The following is an 18,504-nucleotide window of genomic DNA, read 5'->3' on the forward strand; positions in this document are numbered from 1 at the left end:
TTCTCTGAACCTCAGTTTTCCCTCCAGAAGATGGGAATAATACCTTACAGGTCCATAGCAAGGGTTACAGAAAACAGGCATGTAGCATGTTGGTTGTCAGAGCATGGAGGTCTGAAAGGCAGTTCTTCCTATGATTCCAGGCAGGAAAAACCATGTGGGCAAATGTCCAGAGGCAGGACAGTACCACGGGAGACCTAAGGACCCCAGGGTAGGCCACACACAGCATGCGACCTTGAGGTTGGACTTGGCCAGGTGCGTGGGAGAATCTTACTCTCTTGTCTCTCCCTTCCCAGAATCCACTGCACCCAAGGCCCTGAACATCACCAGTTAGACACAAGAAGGTTCCTTTGCCTGACAAGGACATTTATCCCTCAGGGCACTGATTTTCAAAAATTATTTTAAAAGAGGAACCTTTTTTTTTTCCAATTGAAATCTCCCTCAGAGTCCTGGGCAAAAGCAGAACTGCTGTGATGGAAGCAGGAGCTGGAGCCCTGGAGTTCTGGCTGCACGGTCTCCCCCACCTCACCCCATAGGCAGGCCCTGAGGCTCTGCCCCAGAAAGCTGTGGGCTGCCCTGAAACCTTCTGCCCTGGGGTGGGTTTAAGGACCTGAGGCCAGAAGAGGCCCCTAATAGGACAGGAGGGTGGAATCCCAGAGCCGACACAATAACCACCCAGATGGCAGGATTCCCCATGACTTTGGTTTTCATAGACTGGTTCTCAGTCACAGAGGCTCAGAAATTTTCTTTCAGTGCCCCCAGGAATAAACAAGCTCTAGGGGACTAGACCCCTAATCAAAGTCACCCAAAACAGGAAGCCAGTTGATTCATGAACAGAAGTGGACGGTCTAGAACAGTTCTCACAGCTGCATGGCCTTGGACAAGAGTCCTGACCCTGCCATGCCTTGGGCCTGCCGCATAGGGTGGGGCTTTTGGGATTGGTTGCTGGGCTAGAGTCCTGCCTGGTTTCTGTTGGAATCTTGGCTCTGCTATGAACTAGCTGTGTGACCTGGGCACATGACTGACCCTCTCTCTAACTTGGTTTCTTCAGCTGTAGCACTGGGGTCATAACAGCCCCTGGCACAGAGGTGGCTGTGAGCATGCAGTGAGCTAAGTCCTGGGACAGGCTTCGACTGAGCCTGGTGTGCTGTGAGTGCTGTATGCATGTGCCCAACTTTTCGTATTATGATTGTTATTGGTATTCTCTCCTTTGGCTTGGCCAGCCAGCACATACATACTTTCATGCATTTATCCATTTTCTGTCCATCTGGTATTTACTAAACACCTACTATGTCTGAGACCCTGGGCTAAGCCCTGGGGATACAGTGATGTTCAACCCAGATGTGATCCTTGCTGTTCTGAGCCAGGTTAGAGAGCCTGGACCTCAGCAGAAGGTGCTGGGGATACTGGCTCAAGTGAGGCACAAGAATTGGCCAGGGGCAGCCACGGTGGCAGGGTGGCCTACAGGGAGGTGAGAGGCCATGGCAGGCCCCAGGCTGAGGACAGCAGAGCTGTATACCAGGGAAGGGCTGGAGTGCGCCAGGCACAGTGGCTGTCTGGGGGTGGGGGAGCAGGAGAGAGGACGCAGGTGTGCCTCCCCATTTCTGGCTTGGGCAGCTGGGCTCTGGCAATGACATTTACAGTGAGAATACTGGAGGAGGAGCTCCTGAGGGGTAGGGCTTAGCTCAGTGAGTGGGATTCCAAGTGAGCCCGTGTTCTTGGGGATAAGCAGCCCATCTTTGCAGCAGTAGCAGCAGCAGTAGCAGTGACCATTTGTTAAATTCACACCAGGCGCCAGGAACTTTCCAAGTGGTATTTAATTTCTGTTTATGCTTCTTCCAGTCCTTCAGGGCCCCTCTTCCAGGTGAGATCTCTGGGGCTCAGCAATGAAGGGCCTGACCCCTCACATGCAGGGCTGCAGCCAGGCACATCGCTCTTTCCAGATGCCACATGGCTTACTTGGTCAACCAGGAGCAGTCGTGGTAACCTCGCTAATGTCTCTCAAGCACTCACTCATACCAGGCCCTTGTCCAAGCTTCATAGGCTTGTGTTAACTCCTCGACGACTCCTGGCCACCCCTGGGGGACTGTATCAGTCCTGTGTACTCAGATTGATCGAGTGGGCTCCCGGGTGCCAAGTCCAGCTCATACCACCAGTGAGGGGCAGAGCCAGGGCTGGCACCCCAATAGGCTGGCCCCAGAGCTGGCGAGTAACTTCCAGATGGAAGCCAGCCCAGGCACCAGCACCCCCAGGACACCCCCGGGCTGGGTGCAGGCCTCGCCTGCCCAGTCTCTGTCACAGTCCCTTTATTCCACCCAGTGGCCACTGCTGGAATTGACCTTCTCCTCTCTGCCATCCCAGCACAGAGTGAATTCAGGCCTTTCTCACCAGCCTCCTCACAGGTCTCCTGGCCTCTAGTCTTTCCCTGCTCATTTGTCCTTCAGTAGGGTCTTTCTGAAATGCAGGTCTGACCTGACACATGCTTTAGCCATGGCCCCCAGGGTCCTCAGGATAAAGTCCATGTTCTCTGCCTGGTACCCAGGGCCAGGATAGGTGTCTTAGGTCAGGTTCTTAGGAAACAGACTCTGAGGTGGAGGTTTGCAGGTGGGAGGTGTGTTGGGGCACCCTTGGAAAGTACCTGTGGAAGAGTGATGGCAGCAGGCCTAGGGAGGGGGAGGAGGTGAGTGGCGATGCCCCTGTGCCTGGGCCTCAACTGGCCCTGGGGAGCTCTGGAGCTGGAAGGGCTGTCAAAGACCATCCCCCTGAGGTGCCCAGCAAACCGGGGCTGCCCTCAGGGAGGGGGCTGTCTTCCACCAATAGAGCTGAGAGCCACCAACCACCAACACCCTTGGCAGCTGGGGCAGTTAGTGCCTAGTCCTGAAGGAGGACTGGGAGGCCACCACAACATCCTCTCTAGTGGCACCCCAGTGAGGAGCCAGGCAAGGTCAACTCAATTCCCTTGTGTTCCCACGTGATCCCTGGCAAGTCACTCCCTCTCTCTGAGCCTCAGTCTCCTCTCTTAGAATGGGACGATATTGCAGAGCTTTGGTGGGGATGAAATGGGAGGGCATTCGTAAAGAGCCAGGAGCACTGCTGGTGGCCATCCCAGGCCATCTTGGGCGGGAAGGCACAGGGGTTTGGTCACAAGCCTTGCAGTTTTTGGCCCTGGGTTCAAATGTGGGCTTGCTCCTTACTAGTTGTTCAACCTGTGAGACAGGTGGCTGATTCCTGAGTCTCACCGTCCACTAAAATGGGGAATAATGACTCCTAGCTTGGAGGGACAGATGAGACGAGTATGTGTGGCAGGGACACTGAGTGACTGAGGTGATACCCACCCTGCCTGGGATGTTCTTGTCCTCAGGGCGGGAACCCTGTCTCCTTAGTGCTGTTTCCACAACCTGCGTCACAGCACATAGTGGGTGCCCAAGAAGTTGGTGTTGAACGGCTGGTTGGCTCTGTTGAGGGTTCTGTAGAAGTGCCTCCCCAACTCCTCCCCATCTGAATGAAAGCCACACACGCACACAGCTGAGAAAACAATGGCTGATTATGACCATCTTCGTTGTAGCCCCAAAAGCCCTCTCTCCTGGGCTTGCCTAGATTGGGATTCAAAAATGGCATGCATTATTTTCCAATTCTAGAAGTGCTTGTATTTATACGCATTGTGAGAGACACAGATAGGTACAGAGAAGAAAGGGAATATCATTGCAGGTTATCTTTTTTTTTTTTTTAAATTTCTCTCCCCTTCCCCCTGCCCCAGTTGTCTGCTCTCTGACCATTTGCTCTGTGTTCTTCTGTGTCTGCTTTTTTTGTTCTTGTCTGCAGCACCAGGAATCTGTGTCTCTTTTTGTTGCGTCATCTTGCTGTGTCAGCTCTCTGTATGTGTGGCGCCACTCCTTGGCAGGCTGCACCTTTTTCACACAGGGCGGCTCTCCTTACAGGGCACACTCCTTGCACATGGGGCTCCCCTAGGTGGCACGGCACTCCTTGCACACATCAGCACTGCACGTGGGCCAGCTCCCCACATGGGTCAGGAGGCCCTGGGTTTGAATCCTAGAGCTCCCTTGTGGTAGGTAGACACTCTATCCACTGAGCCAAATCCACTTCCCAGGGTATCTCTTTTATGCTTAAAAAAAAAAGGTCACCTCGTTTTGTATTGGGAGGTTTTTTTTTAACTTATTATGGTAAAACATATGACATAAAGTTTGTTAATTTGTATAGCGTTGTTTTTTTTTAAAGATTTATTTTTTATTTATTTCTCTCCCCTCCCCCCCCCAGTTGTCTGCTCTGTGTGTCCATTCCCTGTCTGTTCTTCTGTGGCCGCTTCTATCCTTATCAGAGGCACCAGGAACCTGTGTTTCTTTTTGTTGCATCATCTTGCTGTGTCAGCTCTCCAGGTGTGCGGTGTCATTCTTGGGCAGGCTGCACTTTCTTTCGCGCTGGGCAGCTCTCCTTACGGGGCGCACCTCTTGCGTGTGGGGCTCCCCTACCCAGGGGACACCCCTGTGTGGCAGGGCACTCCTTGCGCACATCAGCACTTTGCATGGGCCAGCTCCACAAAGGTCAAGGAGGCCCAGGGTTTGAACCGTGGACCTCCCATGTGGTAGGCGGATGCCCTATCCATTGGGCCAAGTCCGCTTCCCTTGTATATAGAGTTTAGAATCCTGATATTTAAAAACTGACATTATATTGTGTTGCTGGTTATAAAACAGTATATGTACTAAGCATAATCCCATTTTGTACAAAATAGTGTGCATAATAATATGTGTGCATAGAAAAATGCTAAGCATTTCTGCATGCCATTGATGTTTTCCATAAGCATTTAAAAATAACCTCTTTATTTTCTCTCATTACATACATAACACCAAGTGACCCAGAGTCCAGTTGTGCAGTGAACAGCAATTCCCTATGAGCTCACTCCTCAGAGGGAGCCTCTGGCATGCATGTGGGCCAATTCCCCCAACTCCTTTCCTATCAATTAATATATATGTACATTGAACATCTTTTACTTTATTTTTGCAAAAATTGTGTCCTGTTATACCTGTTGTTCCTCCTGTATCTTGGTTCTCTTTCCCTGTTAGTACATAGAACTCTACTCCATTTTTTTAAACAGCTACATTGGGTCATTCATTGATTCAGTCAACATTTAGTGAGCACCTACTGTGTGCTGGCTCTTTTCCAGGCACTAGGGAGAAAGCAGTGGACAAAACAGACATGCTCCCTGGCCCCTGGAGCTGACATTCTAGTGGGGGGAACTGACAGCAAATATGTTCTTACAGTGCTAGGTGGTGGTAAGAAATAAAGCAGGGTAAGGGGAGAAGAAGCACCTGGGCTGGGGGTGCCACTTTAAACAAGGTGGCCGGCCATGGAGAAGAGCCAGGCAAGGGCAGAAGACAGCCCCAAGAAGGCCCATCAGAAATGGGTTTCCTGAGGACAGGTTGAGTCTGTTTTGTTCCCTGCCACATGTTCAGTGCCTAGAACCATTCCAACCTGCAGAGGCGCTCAGTGCACACTTGCTGGATGAACGGATGAATCGGAGACAGAGTATTTTCCAGGTGGAGGGCCTGCAAGCATAAGGCCTAGGGCTGGACCAGAGCTTGCTGTGTTCAAGCAACAGTGAGGGGGCTGATGTGGCTGGAGGGGCATGAGCAAGGGCAGCGTGGGAGGTGGCAGGAGGCAGGAGGGCTGAAGAGCAGACTTGCTGGGCCTTATGGACACTGGAAAGGATTTTTGAGTTTTATCCTTCATTGTGTGTTGTGAAGCCACCGGAAGGTTTTAAGCTGGGGAATATGCCTTAGGTCTTATTTTAAAATCACAATTAAAATGGATACTCTGGTTGCTGTCCTGTGAAACCACTGTGGGAGATAACAGGATGGCCCATTTAGGGGCTGCTGGAGGGTGTGGGTAAGAGAAAGTGGTGACTGGAGCTCAAGTGATAGCTGTGTCAGATGAGCCACTGGATCGGAAGAGGAGGAGGGAGAAGAGGGGTGCAGGATGCCTGTAGGATTTGGCCTGAGCAGCTGAATGGATGGTGAGGCCAGTTTCCACCATGGGGAGGATGTGGGAGAAATAACTTAGAAAGCAAGAGTTCTCTCTGGACGTGGATTGTTCGCGATGCCTATTTGAAATCCAAGTGGAGACGTATGTATTTCATTGTGTGGTTGATGCATAAATTATTTAACTCATCCCCTATTGGTGGATATTTGGGTGGTTTCCAGGTTTTCGGGTGTGTGTGTGTGGTTTTTTTTTTCCCACTATTATAGACAATGCCTCATAAACCTGGCCTGTGAATTTGTGAAAGTGTTTCTGAAGAGTAAATTCCAAGAAGTGGAAGTGCTGGGTCAAAGGGTAAGAATTTCTTGCTAAGTATTTACTGCCAAATGGCCATTCAAAAAGGTTCTACCGATTTATATTTCTACCAAAAGTGCACGCGAATGTCAAGTTCCCTACACTTTTGCCAACAATGAGTATTAATCATTCTTTACAAGAAATCTTTGCCAATCTGAAAGGCCAAAAGTAACATCTTATTGTTATACGGCTGAATATTAATCACCATGTAGATGTCCGTAATTTATTTAACCTTTTTTTGCATTTTGTTTCCAGGGTTTTAAAAAATTTTGTTTTTGCTGTTATAAACAACCATAAACAACCATCTTTATATAACAGTGTTACCTGCATTGCAGCTTATTGGGATTGATTCTCTGGATAGAATGACTGGATGAAAGAGGAAAGCCCTCTTAATGATTCTTGAATTGCTTCTGAAAAAGACCACACCAGCTTCTACATGGGTCCTTCTCAGCATTGAGTGTTTTGATTGGATTTTAGATATTTAAGCAACCCCTGTCATTTTGTCTTCCTATTCTCGGGGTCCCCAGTGGGGGTTTGTGTGGTCACCTGGTAGAGGGAGCCTGAGCCCTGAGTCCAGCTCAGAATGGGCCTGATAGGTCCACAGAGCTACCCTGTGTTCCCCTGGTCCCTCTTTGTAGGATTCAAGTAGATGTATGTAGCAGCTGGCACTATTCCACGTTGGCCTGCTGACCTGTGAAGTGAGGGCCATCATGGTAGAAAGAGCCAAGTGGAGGCCCCTAAATTTTCCATATTTCCCAGGATAGTAATTCAAAAGCAGTACTACATCTTCTGGGGGAATTGCAAAGGTCAGGGCCACCATTAAGGGCTGAAGGAAGCAGGGGTTAGTGATCTCATCTCCATTCAACTCACCTGTCTGGCCTGTGCAAAGGGTGGATGGAACCTGGAGAATGAGGATTATCATCAACATAATCAGGTGGTGACTCCAATTGCAGCTGCCATCCCACATGAAGGTTCTTCTCCAGAGCAAATCAACACAGCCCCTGGCACCAGGGTGAACTGTTGACCTGGGAAATGCTTTTTTCTCTACCCCCATTTCTAGGAGGTAGAGAAACCAAGAGTACATACCTTCCAGTATCAGCTCTCTGGTTTTCTGCCATAATAGACCACAGAGAACTTGACAGTCCACATGGCGTCACGCTGGGCTAACCCATTGACGTTATGCTGGTTGGATTTGATGAACAGAAAGTAGCAACTACTTTAGTTGACAGCCTAAATTAATGATACCAGGCAGTCAGGGTCCAGTCTGGAGACAGAAACAATGCAAGTTACTCAGAAAGACTCATATCAGTCATTTAAATAGAGAGAATTTAATAACAAAAATTGTTAAGTAAATGTAAAGCTGTTAACAGCTACCTGAAAGGGTAAAATGAAAACTCAGCTATCATAAAGATAGCAACTGCAGGAAGCAGCTACCACCCTAGAGCTAAGGAGACAATGAGAATAGGTTTGAATTATTATAACTTAGAAACTCAGAGAAAGGGGCCCTGTTTAACTGGTGTTGGTGACATCTGGTGGGCTTTTTGGAATTTGGAGGCAACTTCTCCCGCATCTGAGTGTACTACTTCATTTACCAAGTCACCCATAAGGCTTTTTGGTCAAGTCCAGAGCACGAGAAGGCTTTGCAGCAAGCAGGCAAGCCAGCCTGCCCCTTGGGCCTTCTGGCCCAACAGACACAGTGACTGACCAAGTGTCTGTTGTTGGTAAGCAGGGCTGCTGTGTGGAGTCTGGGCGAGCACCAGCAGGTCACTCAGCTTGGACCTTTGGAGCAAACCACTGCCCTCTTCTGCAGATAGCTGTTCTCCTTTTGAGAAACTTCTGGCTGGTTACAGAGCCTTGGTAAAGACCAAACGCCTGCTTATGGCACAGTGAGTAACCATGTGGCCTGAGCTCCCATCAAGAACTGGATGTTGTCATTTCTCATCACTCAGGGTCTTGCTGGGAGACAAGCCACCCCAGGAATTCGGATGGAGAGAATGTTGACCAGCCATAATGTAGTTCTCTAGGGACTGAAGGGATAAAAGGGGGACTCCAGGGCGGGGATCAGCCTGCCTGAAAGGGCAGGTCAGGAAATATTTTCTGCCTTGTGGCCATGTGGTCACAACTACTCAACTCAGCTGTGGGGTGGGAAAGCAGCCATGGACAATCATAAGTCAGTGGAAATCGCTGTGTTCTGATAAAAACTATTTACAAAAGCAGGCTCTCGGGTTTGCCTGAGCTCTGTCCACACTTGCTCTGAGCTATTTTGGAGGTAACAAGGCAGAAAGGAGCTACATCTCTAGTTTTGAAGGAACAAAGGGAAGAGCTGGAATGATGGAAAACTTAGCACAGCTGAAACTCAGACCTGAGGAGGGGACACCCACCGGTCAGTGTCCCTGAGAGGAGATGATGACGCTGGCTGTTTAGTATGTTGGGAAGCTGCTCACAGGAGCTGCTGTAGGGGGTGAAGAACCTGGTGGGGACTGAGGGTAGAAGGCAGGAAGGGGCAATACCCCTCTCCCTCTTGCAGCCTGGCAGCCCTCTCTGGCTTCCCCCATTGGCTCATTTTGTTCTAGCCACCATGGATGCTGCCAGCCCCTGCCTCCTGCAGGGACCCCAGCCTGGCACTTTATCTCCCAGGGCACCTCAGCATACTCTCTGCACCTTGCACTTCATTCACATTTGTGCTCAAGTAAGACCTCTTGGGGAGTGTTTGCAAAATCATGTTTTCTGTCACTCTGTATCAGGTTGTTGTGCTTTATTTGGCATATCACTTGTCACTTCCTGATGCTGTATGTTCTTCTTCACTGTGTATCCTTAAAGCTAGAACTGCAACTGCTTAGCCTGTTGTGGGTGGTCAGCTAGTATTTATTGAGTGGGTAAGTGAGTGAGTGAACAGAGGGAAAGGGCAGTATGGCTAGAATGTGGGGGCAGAGGACAGGATGGGGCAGGTAGTGAGGCAGACCAGGGAGTGAGGGCTGGAAGGGGTGGGTCCTCCTTGATGCCAGGTAAGAAGCTTGGGGTGAAGGTTTTAAGGGCACAAGACATCCTGGCAGCCTGGCTGGGCTTTGGCAGGGGAGTGGTATGACCAGATTTGCATTTCATTGGGATTCTGGGCTGGTAGGGCCGGAAGACATACAAGTGAGGCCAAGAAAAGCAGATGATTCTGGAGATGTTTGGGGGGCAAAATCAGGAGGGCTTGGGGATGGGTGCTGTGAGGGAAAGCAAGAGAGAAGGGTTGTGAGGGATGACCCCCAACTTGCAGACTGGGATGATGATGGGGAAGGCTGGATGCAAAGGAGGCTTGGGGCTGAGGGTGGAGGCTGAGTTTCTCTCACATTACTTGGAGGTTCAAGGCCACACTTGTTCCTCCCCAGCACACAGCCCTCATTTCCTGAATGCCCTGCTGTGCCTGGCCCTGGCTTCAAACACCCCCTTCCACTCCAGGCGTGGGCCACTGACAGGTGAAGCTTCTCAGGGAGCAGGTGCTTAAGAAACAGACCCTGGAGCTAGACTGCCTGGGCTCAAAGTCTGGGGTCAACCAGAGCAAGGTGTTAACCCTCTCTGTGTCTCAGTTTCTTCATGGGGAAGATGGTGAGAAGAATGGTCCCCCCACCTGCGGTGGCTCTGAACCAGCACCTGGGATGAAGTTCTCAAAAGGCAGCTGACCAAGCAAGGGCCATAGAAGCGCTGCTTCTGGGCCTGTGAGAGACTTGGCACCAGGGAAGGAGAGGACTATCAGCAGTGGAGGACAGGACCCAACATTCAGCAGATCCTGCTCACAGCATGCCTTGTGCTGGGAACAGATCATTTTCAAACCAAGCCAAGTGCTGAGAGGAAGAGATGGCCAGGGTTGGGGATCCAGGGAAAGCAGCCCAGAGTGGGCAGAGCCAGTGGGCCCTAGAGGGGATGATGGGATCCAGTTCCTCAGAGTGGAGTGGGGGGTGTCTCTGGCAGAGGGTATGGCATGTGCCAGGTGACCCCAGGAATGCTCTGGAGAGCCATGGGCTGCAAGACCAGGAGGCCAAGGCAGCCTGGGATGCCATCCACAGAGGCTGGCCTTGTTCTGAAGCCTGGGCAGCAGGCAGCAGCTGGAGGCGGTGAGTACCTCAGCCATGCCTTTCTGCATCTAGGCCTATTGTTGGGGCCTATGTGCAGGCTCTGGGTGCAGCAGCCCTGATCAGATGGATAAGGGGCTTGTAGTTTAGTAGGGAAGACAGCGGTAAATAAGCAAATGAAAAAGCAAGATAATCTCCAACGAGACTGAGAAGGAAATAAAACAAGGTCATGTATGAGAGGACCCTGGGATAAGGTGGAGGCCCTGGGGTGAGGTGGAGGGCCTGGGGCTGCTTTGAGGAGGGCTTCTCTGAGGAGGTGAAGCATAAGCTGAGCCTCAAATGGGGAGGCAGAACAGGGGAAGCACAGGAGACAGCAAGTGCAAAGGCCCTGAGATGAGCCTGCTATGTTGAAGAGCAAAAAGAAGGCCCTTGTGGCTGGGGTGGGGCGGGAGGTGAGGCTGCAAGGCTAGTGGGTCTCAGGTCACGTGGACCTCTTTGGCCACTGAAGGTCTCAGGTGCAGTGGGAAGCCTCTCGCAGGTTTTGAACAAGTCATATCCCTTTGGCATATGGTAATGAAGGATTTGGGGGTTGTATGGCAGGGGAAGAATGAAAGCATGGCAGCAGGTGAGGAAGTGAACACAGTTGTCAGGAGAGAGCCTGGGTGGTGGAGGTGGTGAGGAACAGTTGGATTCCTGGAGTGTCTTGGGGGCAGGGCCTGGCCTAGGTGTTTGGCCTGAGGCAGAGCTTCAGGAGTCGTGAGGGGGCTTGGAAAGGAATAGGGGCGCTCACCAGGCTTTAGGGAGCCAGTGGGGTCTGACTTGCCACACCTAAGAGCCTGGCCCATGGGTCTGTAGCCACCAGGGACCCTCTCAAGCCCATTTGGAAGACCACCGCTCCCTCCTCTCCGAAATGGGGGTTTGGGCCACTGGGGAGGGTGTTGTCAGGACGAAAGCTCCTAAGAGTCCGTAAGAATCCTGTGTGAGCTGTAATTATTCTGAAGTCCAACACATACTAATCATGAAAGTGGCATGTACCTAACAAAGGGCGAAAAATTCCTTCCACTGAACACCAGGAATTCCCCAGGATATTCTCAAGAATCCAGCCGTGTTTTGGGTCCCTGCTCCACCTCGCTGCCTCTCAGTGAGGCTCTGGGACTGTCTCATCTCTCTCTGTTTCTAGATTATGTCGGGCCCTGTGCTGTCTCGCCCTCCCCCTGGGTTAGCTGTTTAACTTGTGCTGTCTGTCTCTGCTCTTCGTTATTTTTCAGGCCTGGGCCTTTCTCCTGGGGCCTGTCTGGGGCATGTGTGGTCTCTCCTGGACCTTGGGCTTTGCTTTCAAACTTGCCACCTCTCTTTGTTTTTTTCCTGGGCTTGTGTCATCTCTCCCTGATTGTGGACTGTGCTTGGCTCCTGGGTCATTGATGCCTGGCCCTGGATTAGGGTTTGGGCCTGGGCTTTCTCTCCAGTCAGGGCTGTGCTCTGGTACTGTGTCATCTCCACCTGACTGTGGGTTCTGTTTTGGGTTTGTGCCCTCTCTCCCTGGCCCTAGAATGAGTAGGTCCTGCCCCAGATTATCTCTGCACTGGCCAGGGATGTGCTGTGACTTTGTGCCCTCTCTCCTCACTACCCGCCCCAAGGTTACATCTGAGTCTGTGCCCTCTCCCCGCCACCCTGGGTTCTGTCTGGTCTGTGCCCTCTCACCCCCACCCTGGGTTCTCTCTGGTCTGTGCCGTCTCACCCCCACCCTGGGTTCTCTCTGGTCTGTGCCCTCTCATCCCCACCCTGGGTTCTCTCTGGTCTGTGCCCTCTCACCCCCTGCATCTTGGGTGCTGTCTGGTCTGTGCCTTCTCTCCCCAGTTCCAGGTTCTGTCTGGGCCTGTACTACCTTGCATGTAAATTCAGTCTTAGCTCCGTCAGGGTGGATGTGTGTGTCCTCCTGGGCCAGTTTTCCCAGAATCTTGGCTCTTTTATTTCAACCCAAGGGGGGATGGTCTCTGCTTGAATTCACACTTGGGGGTCCTGTCCACTCGCAGCCCCTACTGCTGGGGCCTAGTTGATGCCCAGGGTTGGAATCAGTGTGCCCAGAAGGGGCATCCGGGGAGTGGGCTTCCAACCCCAGGCCCCAGAGCTATGTGAGACATCGCCCAGCATCCTCATTTTACAGACAGGCAAACTACCTGGGGTCCAGAGATGCGAAAGCTCCTGCCCAGGGTCACCCTGCAAGCTCAGGACAGAATGGGGCCTGCAGGCCAGGGCACCCCCACTCCCGGCGCTGGACCCCTCCTGGCACCCCAGTCTGCCTGTCATGTCTGTGCATGTGCCAGTGTGAACATGTGTGCCCCAGGGCTCGGTCCACACATGTGCAGGTGCACGTCAGCCCACACCTGCATGGGTGGGGTGCGTCTGTCGTGTGTGGTGTGGCCATGGTGTGCACCTGCCTATGGCAGTGTCGACATGACTCTACAGTGCTCATGTGTGCCATGTGTGCATCTGGGGGGGTGGTGTGAAGCATGCCAAGTGCCAGTTTTTTCCCCCAGCCTTGTGTCCAGCCCACAAATAAAGGCTGGCTCATATCCATGTGGGCCAGAGGCAAGCAAGGAGGCCCTTTTGGAGCAGGAAGTACATTCCTAAAGGGATTCTGGGTGCACTTGCCAGGCCTGAGCCAAATCCTCCTCTCTCTACCTTTACCCTCCGGACCTGGAATCCGGTACCACTCCCCCACTCAGGGACCACTTGGGGAGTTTCCCCAGTGCCCTCCTCAGAGGGCTCCCCATCGTCATTCTCTACGGAGTGCCCTGTGGTCCTGGGGGGAGCCGCCTTCAGCCACACATCTAGGTCATGTGATGGGTACCTGCCGTGTGAGGCAGAAGTGCCTGCTGTGGGTAGGGGAGTAGAGGTCACATCCCCGCTTTGTGGTCCCCAACGCTTTCCTCAACTGCAAGTGCCTTTACCTCTCTGAGACTCAGTTTCCCCATCTTGAAAGTGGGGATAGCAGTAGCCCTGATATTACTGTTGGGAGGAGTACAAGAGACAGTCTTTATAAAGTGCTGTAGAATTGGAGACTAGCACACAGTAGGTGCTTAATAAAAATTACCAATTGTTAATTAAGGCAGAAGAGGAACCCACGGCCTAGAGAAGGCCCTGGAGGGGGCCAGTGTCCAGGCCTCCCAACTCAAAACTCAGGCTCTCTGAGGCAGGGTGGATGGGCAGGGGTTCTAGGGATTCCAGGAGGAGGTTTTATAAAGCTGAGGTGTGTCCCCATCAGAACCAGGCCTTGGCAGTGAACTTGACAGGAGGGCAGGAAGGATGGGGCGAGGAAGCCTCTCAGCAGGCCTGTGGAGAGGTGGCTGGTTTCAGGCCTGAGGCAGACACCTGGAGTGTGTCCAGTCCCCTGGGTCCTTCTGTCCTCTCTCTTCCTTACCTCTTCTGATGTCCCCTCTCATCCTGTCTGTCTCCAACCATTCCTCTCTAACTGCCCGACTTTCTCTCTCTGGCCCCTCCCTCTGTCTCCACCCTGCATCCCCTCCAGCAGAAGGCAGACCTGGCTGTGGCTGCATTCACCATCACGGCCGAGCGGGAGAAGGTCATCGATTTCTCCAAGCCCTTCATGACCCTGGGGATCAGCATCCTCTACCGAGTGCACATGGTACATCCCCCCTGGCATCTGCAGGCGGGGGGCAGGGGCCTGGGAAAGGACAGGGACAGATTCCTGAGCTCTCAAGGGCTGTGGCTGGACTGCTGGGTCCCTGGCAGGGCAGGCATGAGGCTCCGGTGGGATCTCACTCCCTTTCCCTGCAGGGACGCAAGCCCGGTTACTTCTCCTTCCTGGACCCCTTCTCCCCTGCTGTGTGGCTCTTCATGCTTCTTGCCTACCTGGCCGTCAGCTGCGTCCTCTTCCTGGCTGCCAGGTGAGTCCCCTGCCTGGCTGCCCAGGAAGGAGGGGGCAGGGGGCCATTGGCCAGGGAGCCTCTGTGACTGACCTGCACCCTCTCTCTGCTGTCCCATTTTTCTTTGGTGCCACTTGGGGCCTCTGATTCCCTGCTCCCTCATTTCTCTCTTGCTCTGTCTCTGGCCCTCACTGTCTCCCCTGGTGGCTCTGACTTGTGCTCCATGGTCCTCTCTCTGGCCTGGCCCTTCCCATTCTCGCTTCCCCTTTGCCCTCACTCTTTCTCTCCTGCTCTCTGTGTGTCTGTCTCTGTATGTGCGTCTCTCTCTGCCTCTGTGTTTCATTCTCTTCCGTGTGTGTGTCTGTGTGTCTGTCCATCTCCTCTCCCCCATCTCCTCTGCTTATGGCGGCTCTGTCTCCTCCCTTTCTCCCCTTTCCCTCCCCACCTCTTGAGCCCCCCTCCGCTTACCCCGTGTCTCCCCACAGGCTGAGCCCCTACGAGTGGTATAACCCGCACCCATGCCTGCGGGCACGCCCCCACATCCTGGAGAACCAGTACACACTGGGCAACAGCCTGTGGTTCCCTGTGGGGGGCTTCATGCAACAGGGCTCAGAGATCATGCCCAGGGCTCTGTCCACACGCTGCGTCAGTGGAGTCTGGTGAGTTGGCTCTGTCTGCCCACCCCCCTGCAGGCTGGGGGCCGTTGTTCTGAGGGTGGGGTGGGGAGCTGCTGGCAGCTCCTGGGCAGGTGCCCCGCCCCCACTGCCAGCTGTGTGTTGGGGTGAAGTGGAGGAGCCGAGCCCCAGCCTGGCCACTCATAGGCTGTGTGATCCTAGGTAGGACCCATGTCCTCTGCATGCCTTGGTCTCACTTGAAAAGCAGGGCCAGCAAAACCAGTGTGTCAGGGCTGGAGTCAGTGAGGTTAGGACTGGAACAGTGCTCTGTGGCCTGGCGGCCTTCTGCCAGCACACGGGGTTCTCAGCACACCCACAGGGCAGTGCTGCTGTGGCCTTCTCAGGACACTGCCCTGGGAGTCACGGTGACCAAGAGTCCTCGAGCTGGGACAGCTTCACTGTCCAGAGGCTGAGGCTGGCCCAGACAGGAAAACAGCTCCCTCAGAGTCAGTCCCACAGGGACCCAGATGCTTCCTTATCCCTGAGACAGACTCCAAGAAGCCACAGATCAGAGGGCAAGCACTTACAACCTGTGGTGTTAGCTTAGTCCACTGTTCTAAAAAAATTTTGAATTAAAAATTGGGCAAATTCCCTCACAAATCCAAATTCCTCACTTTTCTTGAAAAGTCAGAACCAGAAGGTGGTACCACTCCACCTTCCTGCCTACCTGGCTTCTTTTGCTGGAGCTGAGCTGGCCCCTTGGCCGTCCCCACCCTCCCCATGCCTCTCACCCACTTCACTCACTGACCTCTTAAATAGCAGCCAGGTCTGAGCTGCAGTTTGTACAAACCTTCTCCCATCCTTTTCCTCATTAGAACCACAGAAAGCCCAGGAAAATGCTTAGGACAGGCAATATTCTCCTTGAGACCCAGAGAAAAGGAGGGATTTGTCCAGGGGTCTGCATTTGGCTATCACATGCCCCAAGGCAGGGCTGGGCCAGAACTGGTCCCCCATGCCCCTGCAATGCCACATGCCCAGCCAGCCCTTGGCGTGGCCCAAGGCCCAGCACTGCTCCTGAGGCCCTGGTGGCTCTCTGTGGCATCCCAGCTAGGTGGCCTTCTTGAGGAGTGCTTCCCCTTCACGCCCTTCCCATCACAGTCCATGTACCAAGCATTCAACCTTCAGCTATTCATTGAGCCCCTCCATGTACCAGTCACTGGGTGAAGAAAAGAAACCCAGCCCCACCCTTGCCCTCAAGAGGCAGAAGTGCTGGAAGAAATGAGTAAACATAAATAGGTACAGGCATATCATGTTTTATTCAAAGAATAGGTTCTAAAGATACTGTCTCATTCAGAATTTGCTCAATATTAACTTTAATGGGTGGCAGGTTTTTCTCTTTCCTGCCTAAGTGGAATTTACTGCCATATGGAAGTCATTTCAGTTCACTTAGTTCACTGACTTTGAGATTGATGATTTTTTTAAATGTTTTGAGATTTGTATCATTTCAAATCTTATACCCTACATTAGTTTCTTATTGTTGGTGTCACAAGTTACCACAACTTAGTGGCTTAATACACATTTATTATGGAACTCTGGAGGTCACAAGTCTGAAATGGACCTTGCTGGCCTCAACTCAGGGTGTCAGCAGGCTGCTTTCCCTTTCCAAAGAAAAAGCTGTCTCCTTGCCTTTTCCAGCTTCTATTATAGAAGTCATCTTTATTTCTTGGCTGGTGGCCCCCTTCCCGCATCTTCAAAGCCAGCAATGTAGCATCTTCAAATCCTCCTCCGACTCGCCCCTCCTTCTTCTGTATATAGGGACCCTTGTGATGATGTTGGGCCCACCCAGGGATGATCTCCCCATCTCAAAACCCTAAACTTAAATCACCTCTGCACTGTCTCTTTGACTGTGTGAAGGAACATATTCCCAAGTTCTAGGGATTCAGGTGTGGACATCATTAGGGGACTGTTACTCTGCCTATCACATGCCCCAAATGAAATGAATTACTATATAATGCTATATCAGCTGCAGGTAAAACGACTGCCCCTTGTATGTGCTATTGAGGTGACAGAGAACCATAGAGAATGGGAATGGCCAGGCGAGGTGACAACCAGGCTGAGTCATAAAGACTAAGGAGAGGGGAGGAGATTCCACACAGCAGTGGCAGCCTCAGGTGAGGAAGAATGCAGTGTGTGAAGAGGAAGTAGAGAGGGTACTGAGGAGACCTTCCTTGATGAATCTGGCCAAGTTCCCATGTCAGGGACCAGTGACCTCCTCCACTGAGACCATCCATTTTGCAGCACAGTCAGGGGCCCTGTTCCTCTGATGACCAAGCTGTCCAGCCAGATGTGCTCTGCCCCTTCTTGTCACTCTCCTCCAGGAAGGCTGATGTTCCCTCCTCGTTGGAGACTGGCAGCTGGCTTGCTCTCTCTTCTCCACTCCAAGCCTCCCACACATTCACTCTTTCAGTGTTTCTTCATCTCCACATGTGACCCAGGGGACTTGTGTCCCATGGGGGGGATGGGGATTGGTGCCATTCTCCTAGGGGCTAGGCTGCCATGGGCCCAGCAGCAGCCCAGCCACAGCCTGCCTCCTGGGCCCCTCATCTCCAGCGTCCACCCAGGCCACAGCCACATCCAAGGTCTCATCCTTCAGGACAGATCTACCTCTGGAATCAAGCTCTCCGAGGTTCCACAGTGGCCACGGTTCTGTCCCTGCCGGCCTCTCCCTCGGTCACTCTCTTCCCTGGTCTCTGAACCCTGCCTGCTTTCACTTCCTTCCATCACCAGGTAGGCACATCAGCCGTATCTTCAGCCGCTCTTTTGCCAGGGTCCTCAGCTCCTGCACAGGCCCTCCTTCCTCACTCTCCTGGAAGGAAACCCACCCTTGGATCTAGTCATTATCTGGGCTCCCCACCCCCAGTTCCACCAAAGTCACATACTGCCTCCTTATTGATAAATCCAATTCCCAGCTTCTCTGCCAGCAGCCCTGTGAGCCACCTTCCTTCTAGAAACTCCTTGCTTCTAGGCCACTATATCCTGGTTTCCTCCCACCTCTTTGGATCATCATCTGTTTAATTTTTTATTTGGATTCCTTTTGCCCTTGTAATGCCTCAAATGGTGCTCTCACTTCAAATCAATGATTTTTAGGGCTCACCTCCTTTTCGAGGTGAGTATAATCCACCTACACACATAATTTTCACCATCAATAAAATGTCCCAATTGCAATACAATGGACAAAAAGAAGGGAATTTAAAAAATAAGACATGAATATGCTATCAATCTGTTAGTGCTTGGGCATGGTATAACATAATAGTCAAGCAGTTATACCTACTTAAAATGAATAAGTTTGGAATTTAGAGAAATAAGACTAATAGGAGTCTGTTGACACTTTTATATTTGACGTTTTCAGAGTCAGTAAATAAGTATGGTCATATACATACAAACCACCAAGAACGTGACTATTTAAGAATGCAGATGCATCCAAGTGCTTGGCTCGGTGACTCAGATGCCATCAGTGGAGTTGCTCTTGGATGTGACTTCCCAAAATGGTGGGCAGGTCTTGGCAAAGCTCCAAATGAAACAAAATCATTCCAGTCATTCCTCAGT

At 52.1% G+C, this 18,504-nt stretch overlaps 1 protein-coding gene across 7 annotated transcripts in view; it reads left to right on the forward strand.

Annotated features, from left to right (window-relative positions):
* Window positions 1-18,504, forward strand: part of GRIK5 (glutamate ionotropic receptor kainate type subunit 5) — a 55,859-nt gene that overhangs the window by 24,741 nt on the left and 12,614 nt on the right. For 4 of the 7 annotated variants that reach the window (XM_058280342.2, XM_058280339.2, XM_058280341.2 and 1 more), the window contains exons 13-15: window positions 13,927-14,043; window positions 14,196-14,305; window positions 14,770-14,943. In XM_058280342.2, coding sequence (XP_058136325.1) covers window positions 13,927-14,043; window positions 14,196-14,305; window positions 14,770-14,943 — 401 coding nt within the window. The remainder of the gene's footprint in view (window positions 1-13,926; window positions 14,044-14,195; window positions 14,306-14,769; window positions 14,944-18,504) is intronic. The other 3 variants (XM_058280340.2, XM_071209287.1, XM_058280343.2) reach the window with 2 other exon arrangements.

Source organism: Dasypus novemcinctus, chromosome 18, assembly GCF_030445035.2.
Source record: "Dasypus novemcinctus isolate mDasNov1 chromosome 18, mDasNov1.1.hap2, whole genome shotgun sequence".
NCBI lineage: Eukaryota > Metazoa > Chordata > Mammalia > Cingulata > Dasypodidae > Dasypus > Dasypus novemcinctus.